At 39.7% G+C, this 12,071-nt stretch overlaps 1 protein-coding gene across 1 annotated transcript in view; it reads right to left on the bottom strand.

Annotated features, from left to right (window-relative positions):
* Positions 1-254: 254 nt before the first annotated feature.
* LOC144335557 (cell division cycle and apoptosis regulator protein 1-like) overlaps positions 255-12,071 on the bottom strand; it is a 29,412-nt gene continuing 17,595 nt past the window's right edge. Inside the window, 9 exon segments of the mRNA XM_077971029.1 lie at positions 255-314; positions 1,455-1,654; positions 3,136-3,327; positions 3,421-3,541; positions 5,109-5,255; positions 5,558-5,658; positions 10,053-10,164; positions 11,775-11,859; positions 11,861-12,012. Of these exon segments, the coding sequence (XP_077827155.1) occupies positions 255-314; positions 1,455-1,654; positions 3,136-3,327; positions 3,421-3,541; positions 5,109-5,255; positions 5,558-5,658; positions 10,053-10,164; positions 11,775-11,859; positions 11,861-12,012 (1,170 nt within the window).

The following is a 12,071-nucleotide window of genomic DNA, read 5'->3' as shown; positions in this document are numbered from 1 at the left end:
AGTTAAAAGTATAACAAAGTTCTTCCTAAAACACTTTGCAATGCAAAATTATTTCACTCAAGGAGTGTTTAATAATTTGAAGGCTAGGAATTACAAGCAATATTCAAAAGCAGATACTCACATTCATAAAACTTTATACATCATTTGAACTGAAAGACATTTATACTACTAAAATCAAACATTCATCACCTTCAAACATTCTTATGAGTTTTATATATTATTTAACACCATTCCTCATCACTACATGGATTTTATCATACACTTGTACCATTCTCCTTGGATTTTTGATATTTGTCTTCACTCTTTACATTATTCTATAAGACAATAGAGAAGGGAAAAATACATTTTATTAGATTCTCTTAAATGTCACTTGGATATTAGTGTACAATGGTATTCAATTTGGTATTTATATATTTATATATTGTGTATTTATATATTTATATTAATTTTAATATCTTAAAATTAATGGTGATGAAGCATTTACCTCAATTCTGCCCGAGAATAAATGGGGTCTAAAAATGCAGTGAATGGGGCAGGTGTGGTGGCTCATGCCTGTAATCTCAGCACTCTGAGAGACCAACATAGTCAGGCTGCTTAGCCCAGCAGTTGGAGACCAACCTGGGCAAGATGGTGAAACCCCATCTATACAGAAAATAAAAAAAAATAGCTGGGTATGTTGGAGCACATCTGTAGTCCCAGCTACTGAAGAGGCTGGGATGGTAGGATCACATGAACCTGGGAGGCAGAGGCTGCAGTGAGCCAAGATAGCGCCACTAACAATCCAGCCTGGGCAAAAGAGCAAGACCCTGTCTCAAAAAAACAAAAGAAAACAACAACAACAGCAACAAAAACACAGAGAAGTGAAGTGTATGGTTTGGTTCAAACTTATACTCTGAATTAAAAAGAAATATAAATGAAATTCGCTTCAAGAAGTCTGTACACTTAAATCATGTTGACATTCCAACTAAATTTGAGAAAAACAACACCCTTTGGGAATCACTTTATTTTTTTTTAAGATGGGGTCTCACTCTATTGCCCAGACTAGAGTGCAATGGTGCAATCTAGACTCACTGCAACCTCTGCTTCCCAGATTCAAGTGATTCCCCTGCTTCAGCCTTCTGGATAACTAGGATTACAAGGGCCCACCACCATGTCCAGCTAATTTTTTTTTGTATTTTTGGTAGACATTGGGTTTCACCATGTTGGCGAGGCTGGACTTGAACTCCTGACCTCAGGTGATCCACCTGCCTTGGCCTCCCAAAGCGTTGGGATTACAGGCATGAGCCACCGTGTCTGGCCTGGGAATCACTTTTGACTAATCTCAGTAAGGACAGAATGTTATCATTATTTCTTTTAGAATAATCGCTAAGAGCTTAATAACATTAAAATACATTAAAAACACCAGAGTTAGATTTTAAAAACTATGAAAATGTTAAAAGTACAAAATTTCTCACCTTCTTGAGAACAGTGTGGATTTCATCCATTACTGTAGATAAGTTTCTGATTGTCTTATTCAGTTAGTTTTCAAATTGTAAATTCATGTCTTCCGAAATCTTTAAGTTTTCTTGTAACCGATGAAGGTCCTTTTTAATTTCTCTGAGTTCAGCAGAGAGGCTTTTATTGGAATTCTCCAAATTTAATATGGTTTTTTCATCTTCATCTGTTTAAAAAAATCCAAAAATTAACATTTTACTCTCTAAAATTTCCAATTTAATTTTGACGTTAAAATATTTAAGCTGTGAAAATAAAAGGCTAATAGAATTCCGTAAAATGGCAATATCTGTCAATTTCATTAGTCATAAAGCACACTGTAATATTCATTTATTTATTTATTCATTTACTTTTGAGACTGAGTCTCACTCTGTTGCGCAGGCTTGAGCAAAGTGGCACAATCTTGGCTCACTGCAACCTCCGCCTCCTGTGTTCAAACGATTCTTCTGACTCAGCCTCCTGAGTAGCTGGAACAAAGGGGCATACCAACACACCCAGCTAATTTTTGTATTTTTAGAGATGGGGTTTCACCTTGTTGATCAGGCTGGTCTGAAACTCCTGACTTCATCATGTTGATCAGGCTGGTCTCAAACTCCTGACTTCAGCCAATCCACCCACCTCGGCCTCCCAAAGTGCTGGGATTACAGATGGGAGCCACCATGCCTGGCCTGTTTCATTTAAATTTTTAACTTGCATTATTTCAAAATCTATGTTCTATTTTTAGATGATTGTATAGATTAGAGAACACAGACTGGTAAAAACTAAGTGGAGGCCATGCACAGTGGCTCATGCCTGTAATCCCAGCACTTCGGGAGGCTGAGACGGGCAGATCATGAGGTCAGGAGATCGAGACCATCCTAGCTAACATGGTGAAACGCTGTCTCTACTAAAAATACAAAAACTTGGCAGGGCGTGGTGGCACACCTGTAGTCCCAGCTACTCGGGAGGCTGAGGCAGGAGAATTGCTTGAACCCAGGGGGCGGAGGTTGCGGTGAGCCGAGATAGCCCCACTGCACTCCAGCCTGGGTGACAGAGTGAGACTCCATCTCAAAAAAAAAAAAAGAAAGTGGAATTAGAAGATGATTAAAAGGATGCAACAGATAACAATGAACCTGGGAATGCACATGAAGACCTAAGATTCAGATAAAGCTAAGCAATTTTATAACCTGAACCAGAAATAATGAAAAGTAAAGTTCCTTGCAGAGTGCAGTGACTCATGCCTGTAATCCCAACACTATGGGAGGCCAAGGTGGGCGATTCCTTGAGGTCAGGAGTTTGAGATCATCCTGGCCCACATGGTGAAACCCCGTTTCTACTAAAAATACAGAAAAATAGTTGGGCATGGTCGTGCACACCTGTAATCCCAGCTACTTGGGAGGCTGAGGTGGGAGAATCACTGGGACCCAGGAGGCAGTGGTTGCAGTAAGCTGAGATTGCGTCACTGCACTCCAGCCTGGGTGACAGAGTGAGACCCTGTCTTAAAAACAAATAAAAAATAAAAGTCTGTAAAAGTTCCTTATGTACTTTGATGAAACTATGTGGTATGCATATGCAAATGCGTACATAGGTACACACATGTGTATGTACATACATAAACATATGCATGTCCCAGCAGGGTGCTAAAAGAACATATCCAATGCTGACCCTTATCTGTTTTTTCTTCTAGTAACTGCAGCTTCTGTTCTACCTCAGCTCTTACTTTTTCGGTCTTTTCCAGTTTTTGCAAGAGGCTTCCTGCATCTACCATTGCACCATTGTACACAATGAGGCCAACATTTTCTTCCACATCCTTTGATTCCTGCTTTACTGTTGGTGTTGGAAGTAATAATCTGTTTCCTATAATATAAAATATATCATATTTTAGTGAGCTATTTTTCTTCTTAGTTACTAGTACATTTATTAAAAAGCAAAATCTTAATATGCTTAGACCTAGCATATCTTCATGCAATGACTCAGACTCTTCATGGTTCTCTTCATCTCTTAAGGTGTCTGCTAATTTCTTGTAAAAGCAAGATTCATGGAGCACTATTTTATTAAGAAGCTTCTTCACCTGCTATGCATGCAAGTAAACAAAACAAAGAGATGGAAATACATTTTTTGATTCTCTTAGAAAAACTGTTATAATTTTCACTTCCTTTTGAGAAGGAGTCTTGCTCTGTCACCCAAACTGGAGTGCAGTGATGTGATCTCAGCTCACTACAACCTCTGCCTCCTGGGTTCAAGTGATTCTCCTACCTCAGCCTCCAGAGTAGCATTACAGGCACTTGCCATCATGCCCGGCTAATTTTTGTATTTTTGGAGAGATGGAGTTTCACCATGTTAGCCACCAGACCTCAGGTGATCCACCTGCCTCAGCCTCCCAAAGTGTGAGCCACCACGCCCAGCTGTAATTTTCACTTATGATGGATATCCATGGAACTGAGTAAGATCTAAGTTACTTTTGAAAAAAAACTTTCATTGTTAAAAAGTATACCATTGATAAAAATTTATGCACAGGGATGATTTATTACAGTATAATTGGTAAGTCCAAGAAATCAAAACCACCAGCAATGGAGAATAGGTAGGTTAATTATAGTACATCTATATAATGGGCACTGTGCAGCTATAAGAAGAATGAAGCAGGTCTCTATTTTCATGGCAGAATGTATCTATAGAATACTATGGGATGAAACAAAAAAAAGACAGTCAAAATGTACAGAATAATTCCATGTTTTGCTTATAAAAATGGAACTGAACTGTTTACAAAAGATCTAGAATTTTACATATTTTAGTCCTCAGGAGTAGAAACAGAGGGAGAGAGAGAAGGGAAGTGTTTTACAACTGGCTTGTGTTATATTGCTTTATTTTTATTTTTACTTTTTGAGATGGAGTCTCACTGTGTCATCCAGGCTGGAGTGCAGCGGTGTGATTTTGGCTCATTGCAACCTCTGCCTCCTGGGTTCAAGGGATTCTCCTGTCTCAGCTTCCTGAGTAGCTGGGATTACAGGTGTGTGCCACCACCCCTAGCTAATTTTGGTATTTTTAGTAGAGATGGAGTTTCACAATATTGGCCAAGATGGTCTTAAACTCCTGGCCTCAAATGATCTGCCCGCCTCAGCCTCCCAAACTGTTGGGATTACAGGTGTGAGCCACCATGACTGACCCTTATATTGCTTTAACATATCAAAAAGTCAACAGAAGTTCTATTAACTTTTCTTTTCTTTTCTTTTCTTTTCTTTTTTTTTTTTTTTTTTTTTTTTTTTTTTTTTTTTTTGAGACAGAGTCTCACTCTGTTGCCCAGGCTAGAGTGCAGTGGTGCGATCTCGGTTCACTGCAAGCTCTGCCTCCTGGGTTCACACCATTCTCCTGCCTCAGCCTCCCAAGTAGCTGGGACTACAGGCACCCACCACCACGCCCAGCTAATTTTTTGTATTTTCAGAAAAGACGGGGTTTCACGGTGTTAACCAGGAGGGTCTCGATCTCTTGACCTTGTGATCCACCCACCTCAGCCTCCCAAAGTGCTGGGATTACAGGCATGAGCCACCGCGCCTGACCCTATTAACTTTTCATTGGAAAAGGTAACTTTTCGAAAAGTTATTACAAATATTTTCCTTTTAAATATTCACAAGTTAGATTACCTGAGCCAGAGAAAGTTGTAGTCCAGGAGTATAAAATATTTCTTCCAAATCCTTTTCAAGAAGGTAACCACAATGACTTTGATCAAAATAAACAAAAGCCATTAACAGATCTCTGTTAATTGTGATTATTTGAGTCTTTTCTTTTTCCTAAGAAAATGGAGAAGTAGAAGACATAGTATTCAAATTTTTTATGCCTGAAAAGTGAGAAACGGGGACTGTGCATAAAATAGCAATAATCTAATAAGATATTTGCCTCATCCTAGCTAAAATGAGTTAATTTGGTGTATGAATATGAGAGAAAGGAATCAAACATACTAGTTATCTGACATAGCCACAAAAAAACAACTGACGGAATTTTACTTAGTGGTAATTTAGATGTATAAGGACAAATAATCTTCACAACTGTGTTATGCTGAGATGATGTAAGATATCACCGTATTATAAAGAACACAGTATTCAATAAACATCTTATCTTTACAGGGCCTCTCCTTGCAGTGTCTGTTGATATCTCTTTTGTCATCTCGTTTGGTCATTTCTTCCTCATGCCTATCTGTAAAATAAATACAACAGTGGCAAAAAAAAAGTCATTAACACACATATTTTCAAGTTGGGCACGGCGGCACATGACTGTTATCCCAGCTGCTCAGGAGGCCGAAGCAGGATAACAGCTGAGTAGGTGTTATCACAGCTACTCAGGAGGGCCAGGCGTTCGAGGGTGTAGTGAGCTATGACTATACTACTGCACTCCAGCCTGGGTGACAGATCAAGACCCTGTCTTTTAAACAACAACAACAACAACAAAAATATCAAGAGAAAACTTTGTGCTAAAACATACATGAACCTTGGTAACAGGCTAAAAGAAGTCAGTCACAAAAAATCACTTATTGTGTGATTCCGTTCATATGAAATGTCCAGAATATTTACAGAAACAAAAAGCAGACTAATGGTTGCCTAGGAATGAAGAGGTTCAGGGAAGATGGGGAGTGACTGCTAATGAATCTCTTTTGGGTTCTTGGTTTGAGGGTGAAAAAATGTTCTAAAGTTAATTGTGGTGATGGTTGTACAACTCTGAATATATTAAAAACCACTGACTTGTATACAGGCACAACTTGGGAGTTACTGAAGTTCCAGACCACCCCAATAAAGCAAGTATTGCAATGAAGCAATTTGAGGCTTGGAACATCCTTGTAATCCCAGCGCTTTGGGAGGCCAAGGCAGAGGATTGCTTGAAGCCAAGGAGTTCAAGACCAGCCTGGGCAACATACTGAGACCCCATCTCTACAAAAAATTAAACAGCTGGGTGCAGTGGCATGCACCTGTAGTCTCAGCCACTCAGGAGACTGAGAAGAAGATTGATTGAGCCTGGAAGTTTGAGGCTGAAGTGAGCTATGACCATAATGCTATACTCCAGCCTGTGTGACAGACCCTATCTTTTTTTTTTTTTTTTTTTTTTTTTACAGACGGAGTTTTGCTCTTGTTGCCCAGGCTGGAGTGCAATGATATGATCTCAGCTCACTGTAACCTCCGCCTCCTAGGTTCAAGTGATTCTCCTGCCTCAGCCTTCTGAGTAGCTGGGATTACAGGCGTCTGCCACCACACCCAGATAATTTTTTGTATTTTTAGTAAAGATGGGGTTTCACTATGTTTCACTATGTTGGCCAGGCTGGTCTCGAACTCCTGACCTCAGGTGATCCACTCACCTTGGCCTCCCAAAGTGCTGAGATTACAGGTGTGAGCCACTGTGTCCATCCCAACCCTATCTCTTAAAAAAAAAAATAAGGAAAGAAAACCAGAAGTCTGAGAATTAACAGTATATAGACAGTATTTAAAGCTAGAAGAATGGATGAAATCAACATTAAGGGAGTGAAAGGAAAAAATAAACTATAAACCCAGCACGTTAGGAGGCTGGGGTGGGTCAATCATGAGGTCAGGAGATCGAGACTATCCTGGCCAACATGGTGAAACCCAGTCTCCACTAAAAATACAAAAATTAGGCTGGGCGTGGTGGTGCATGCCTGTAATCCTAGCACTTTGGGAGACAAAGGTGGGCGGATCACCTTGTCAGGAGTTCAAGACCAGCCTGGCCAACATGGTAAAATCCCATCTCTACTATAAATACAAAAATTAGAAGGGTGTGGTGCCATATGCCTGTAATCCCAGCTACTTGGGAGGCTGAGGCATGAGAATTGCTTGAACCTGGGAGACAGAGGCTGCAGTGAGCTGAGAACGTGCCACTGCACTCCAGCCTGGGCAACAGAGTGAAACTCCATCTCAAAACAAACAAACAAACAAACAAACAAACCAAAAACCAAAACAACAAAATAGAAAAATTAGTTGGGTGTGGTGGCACACTTCTGTAGTCCTAGCTACTCACAAGGCTGAGGCAGGAAAATCGCTTGAACCCAGGAGGCAGAGGTTGCAGTGAGCCAAGATCGTGCCACTGCACTCCAGTCTGGGGCAGAACCAGACTCTCTCAAAAAAAAAAAAAAAAAAAAAAAAAAAAAAAAAAAAAAGAAAGAAAGAAAAGAAAAACAGAAAGTAAGGCTGACAGCTGAAACACTAACAAAATAATGGGAATACTGTTTAATGATTTAACTAAAGCAACAATAAAATAATACTGGGTGTACAGGGGAGAGAAAATGGGGCTGTAAAAGGGGCTTAAGTCTTTACTAAGTAAAGCAAGTAAAGAAGATAAATACTGCTATAAGAATATTATGTCATTGCTACTGAGTTATTATATTAAAGACAAGAGGAAAAATTAGATAGTATGAATAGATGCTGTTATGACCTTATTTTCTTAGATGTGATTAGGGAATTGTGGTTATTTCAGAGCACATTTTTTCTTAGGCAAATTGAAGAATTCATATGTTAAATTGGGTTACAAAAACAAAACAAGACAAATATTAACAATTATTGAATCAAAGTTGATGAATACATAGGTGTTCACTGCACCATCCTTTCAACTTTTTGATCTTTTTAACTTTTTCATCAAACAATATTAAAAAATGATACGGTAGAGAGAAGAAAATGTAGAGGCAAACAAAAAATACTGTAGGTAAAAATAATTGCCAGAGACGTAAACTGAAAAAAAAAAAAAAAAAAAAAAAAGCTAAAAGAACTCTTATAATTTTCTCTATCAGAAAAATACGATTTTTTTAAAAGCCACAAATCTACCTGGAAAAGAACAGGTAAGGTATTCAGAGTCCCTTTATAGGTATTTAATCGCTGATGTCTATGGTCAGAGCATCTACTGTATAGTATTTTAAATGTCACCACATGGTACAAAAGTCTGTCTTATAAAACTTAGGCAAAAGGTATACGAGTGTTTATTACCATTAGTCTTTAAACTCTGTATGTACTCCTTTGCATTATGATAATCTTTGTTAAGCAAATGCCCAAATTAGTTTCTCTTTTTTTTTTTTTTTTTTTGAAATGGAGTCTCCCTCAGTCGCCCTGGCTGGAGAGCAATGGCACGATCTCGGCTGGCTGCAACCTCTGTCTCCTGAGTTCAAGCCATTCTCCTGCCTCAGCCTCCCCAGTAGCTGGGATTGCAGGCACGTGCCCGGCTAATTTTTTGTATTTTTAGTAGAGATGGGGTTTCGCCATGTTGGCCAGGCTGGTCTCGAACCCCTGATCTCAGGTGATCCGCCTACCTTGACCTCCCAAAATGCTGAGATTAAAGGCATGAGCCAGCATGCCTGGCCCCAAATTAGTTTTCTAAAGAATATATTCAGGACAGGCATGTAGCTCATGCCTATAATCCCTACATTTTGGGAAGCTGATGTGGGCAGATTCCTTGAACTCAGTATTTCAAGACCAGCCTGGGCAACAAAGTGAGACCCCATTCCTATAATAAATTTTAAAATTAGGCCTGGCACAGTGGCTCATGCCTGTAACCCCAGCACTTTGGGAGTCCGAGGTGGGTGGATCACCTGAGGTGGGGAGTTCAAGACCAGCCTGACCAACACAGAGAAACCCCATCTCTACTAAAAGTACAAAATTAGCCAGGTGTGGTGATGCATGCCTGTAATCCCAGCTACTCAGGAGGCTGAGTTAGGATAATCATTTGAACCCAGGAGGCAGAGGTTGCGGTGAGCCGAGATAATGCCACTGCACTCCAGCCTGGGCAACAGAGTAAGACTCCATCTGAAAAAAAAAAAATTAAAAATTAGCTGGGAATGGTGGCAAGCACCAGTAGTCCCAGTTCCTCCAAGGGCTGAGGTGAGAGGATCATACTGAGCCTGGCAGATCAAGGCTGCAGTGAGCTGTGAGCATGCCACAGTACTCTAGCCTGGGTAATAGAGCAGGAACTCAGTCTCAACAAAAAAATAAGAAATTATTACATGAAACATCAGGGACCATCATACATTTTTTTCCTTTGAGACAGAGTCTCACTCTGTTGCCCAGACTGGAGTGCAATGGCACGATCTTGGCTCACCACAACCACGTCGGCCTCCCATGCTCAAGTGATTCTCCTGCCTCAGCCTCCAGAGTACCTGGGATTATGGGCATGTGCCACTACCCCCTGACTAGTTTTTGTATTTTTAGTAGAAATGGGGTTTCACCATGTTGGCAAGGCTGTACTTGAACTCCTGACCTCAAATTATCCACTTGCCTCATACTCCCAAAGTGCTAGGATTACAGGTGTGAGCCACCATGCCTGTCCTATTATACCTTTTATGGCACAGCTTAAGCACCATATTCAAGGAAATTTGTTCTGTCAAGTAGAGTATTAATTATATATGAGACATAGGATAATTAGTAATAAATATGTCTTAAAACAATCTTCTCACCTAAAAATTAGAAAAATTTTCCCACTGAGGGTATGTTACTCTTTCTATTCTAAAGAAAAAACAATGTTAAATGTATAGATTTCAGCGATATGTCACCGAACAAAAAATGTATTCTTAACTCTAAGAAATAATAAATAAATTTCAATCATACCATCTTCTTCATCTTCAGCTTCTTCTGCTTCCATAGGGTCATATTCATCTTGATTGCTGTCTTCTTCAGTTTCATCGTCATCCTTAGAATCATCTTTTCTTTTATCTTCTTTCTGTAAATTAAAATGCCTTTATTTATTTACTTATTTTTAGAAGATGGAGTTTTGCCATATTGCCCAGGCTGGTCTCCAGCTCCTGGGTTCAAGCGATCCACTGGCCTGTGCCTTCTGAAGGGCTAGGATTATAGGCATGAGCCACTGCAGCCAGTGGTTATAATAATATTATTATAATATTATCATAATAATTATTATATATATTTTATATATATATAATTTTTTTTTGAGATGGAGTCTGGCTCTGTCGCCCAGACTGCAGTGCAGTGGTGTGATCGCCCTATACTGCAACCTCCGCCTCCCGGGTTCAAGTGATCCACCCACCTCAGCTTCCCAAAGTGCTGGGATTACAGGTGTGAGCCACTGTGCCTGGCTTAAAATGGTTGTAAATTAAGCAAGAAATCTCATCAAACATTAAATTACTAAAACTGAAAAATAGTAAATCCATTAAAGTTATTTAAAAGTTTTACAATGGAAATTACTATTTTGTTTGTTTGCTTGTCTGTTTGTTTGTTCATTTGTTTGTTTGTTTGTTTTGAGACACAGCCTCACTCTGTTGCTCAGGCTGGAGTGTAGTGACACAATCTGGGCTTACTGCAGCCTCCAACTCCTGGTTTCAGGCAATCCTCCTGCCTCACCCTCCCAAATAGCTGGGACCTCAGGGACATGACACCATGTCCAGCTAATTTCTGTAATTTTTGTAGAGAGGGGGTTTCACCATATTATTCAGGATGGTCTCGAAGTACTGGAGTCAAGCAATCTGTCCTCCTCAGACTCCCAATGCGCTGGGCTTATAGGAGCCAGCCACTGAACCCACACTATAAATGTATGATAATAATCAGGCTGGGTACAGTGGCTCATCTCTGTAATCCCAGAACTTTGCAAGGCTGAGGCAGGCAGATGGCTTGAGGTCAGGAGGTTGAGACCAGCGTGGCCAACATGGTGAAAACCTGCTTCTACTTAAAAAAAAAAAAAAATTAGCTGGGCAAGGTGGTGCACGCCTGTAGTCCCAGCTACTTGGGAGGCTGAGGCAGGAAAATCATTTGAAACCGGGAGGGAGAGGTTTCAGTGAACCAAGATTACGCCACTGCACTTCAGCAAGCCTGGTCAACGGAGAAAAACTCTGTCTCAAAAAAAGGAAAAAAAAATTTTTTAAAATAAAGTATTAGAAAACTAGCTGTAGATGCTCATATTGGCTTAATTTGAAGACCTGAATTTCTTTTCTTTTCTTTTCTTTTTCTTTTTCTTTTTCTTTTTTTTTTTTTTTTTTTTGAGACAGAGTCTCGCTATGTACCCCAGGCTGGAGTACAGTGGTGCAATCTTGGCTCACTGCAACCTCCACCTCCCGGGTTGAAGCGATTCTCCTGCCTCTACCTCCCCAACAGCTAGGACTATAGGCATGTGCCATCACATCTGACTAATGTTTTGCATCTTTCGTAGAGACGAGGTTTCACCATGTTAGCCGTGATGGTCTCAAAGACTTGATTTTCTAATATAGTAAAATCTTTCAGTTTGACTTTTACATCTAATATTCTGATGGAAATCAACATCAACCTTTATAACCTAGAAGAGTTAACTGAAAGCTTCTAAACCGGGTTGTTACTACAGACCTTCCTTTCATCTCTATCTTCTTTTTTATGTTTATCATCACCTGATTTTCTCCGTTTGGGTTTCGGCTCATCAGTTTCATCATCTTTCTTTTTTTTTAATATTTTCTCTCATCTTTTTGCTTTTCTTATCCTTTTCTTTTTTTTCCTCTTTCTCAGGAAGAGACAGTAATGATTTGTATATATGGACACCAAAATCTCTTTGAAGCATTTCATTGAAAATTTCCGTGAACGATGAAACCTATAAATGATATCAACATGAACCCAGCCAAATTTCAACAGAAACAATAAAGCTAGCAC

The sequence above is a fragment of the Macaca mulatta genome, chromosome 16, assembly GCF_049350105.2.
Source record: "Macaca mulatta isolate MMU2019108-1 chromosome 16, T2T-MMU8v2.0, whole genome shotgun sequence".
Classification (NCBI taxonomy): Eukaryota; Metazoa; Chordata; class Mammalia; order Primates; family Cercopithecidae; genus Macaca; species Macaca mulatta.
The sequence above is the reverse complement of the archived record's forward strand: the minus strand, read 5'-3'. Positions and strand labels throughout refer to the sequence as shown.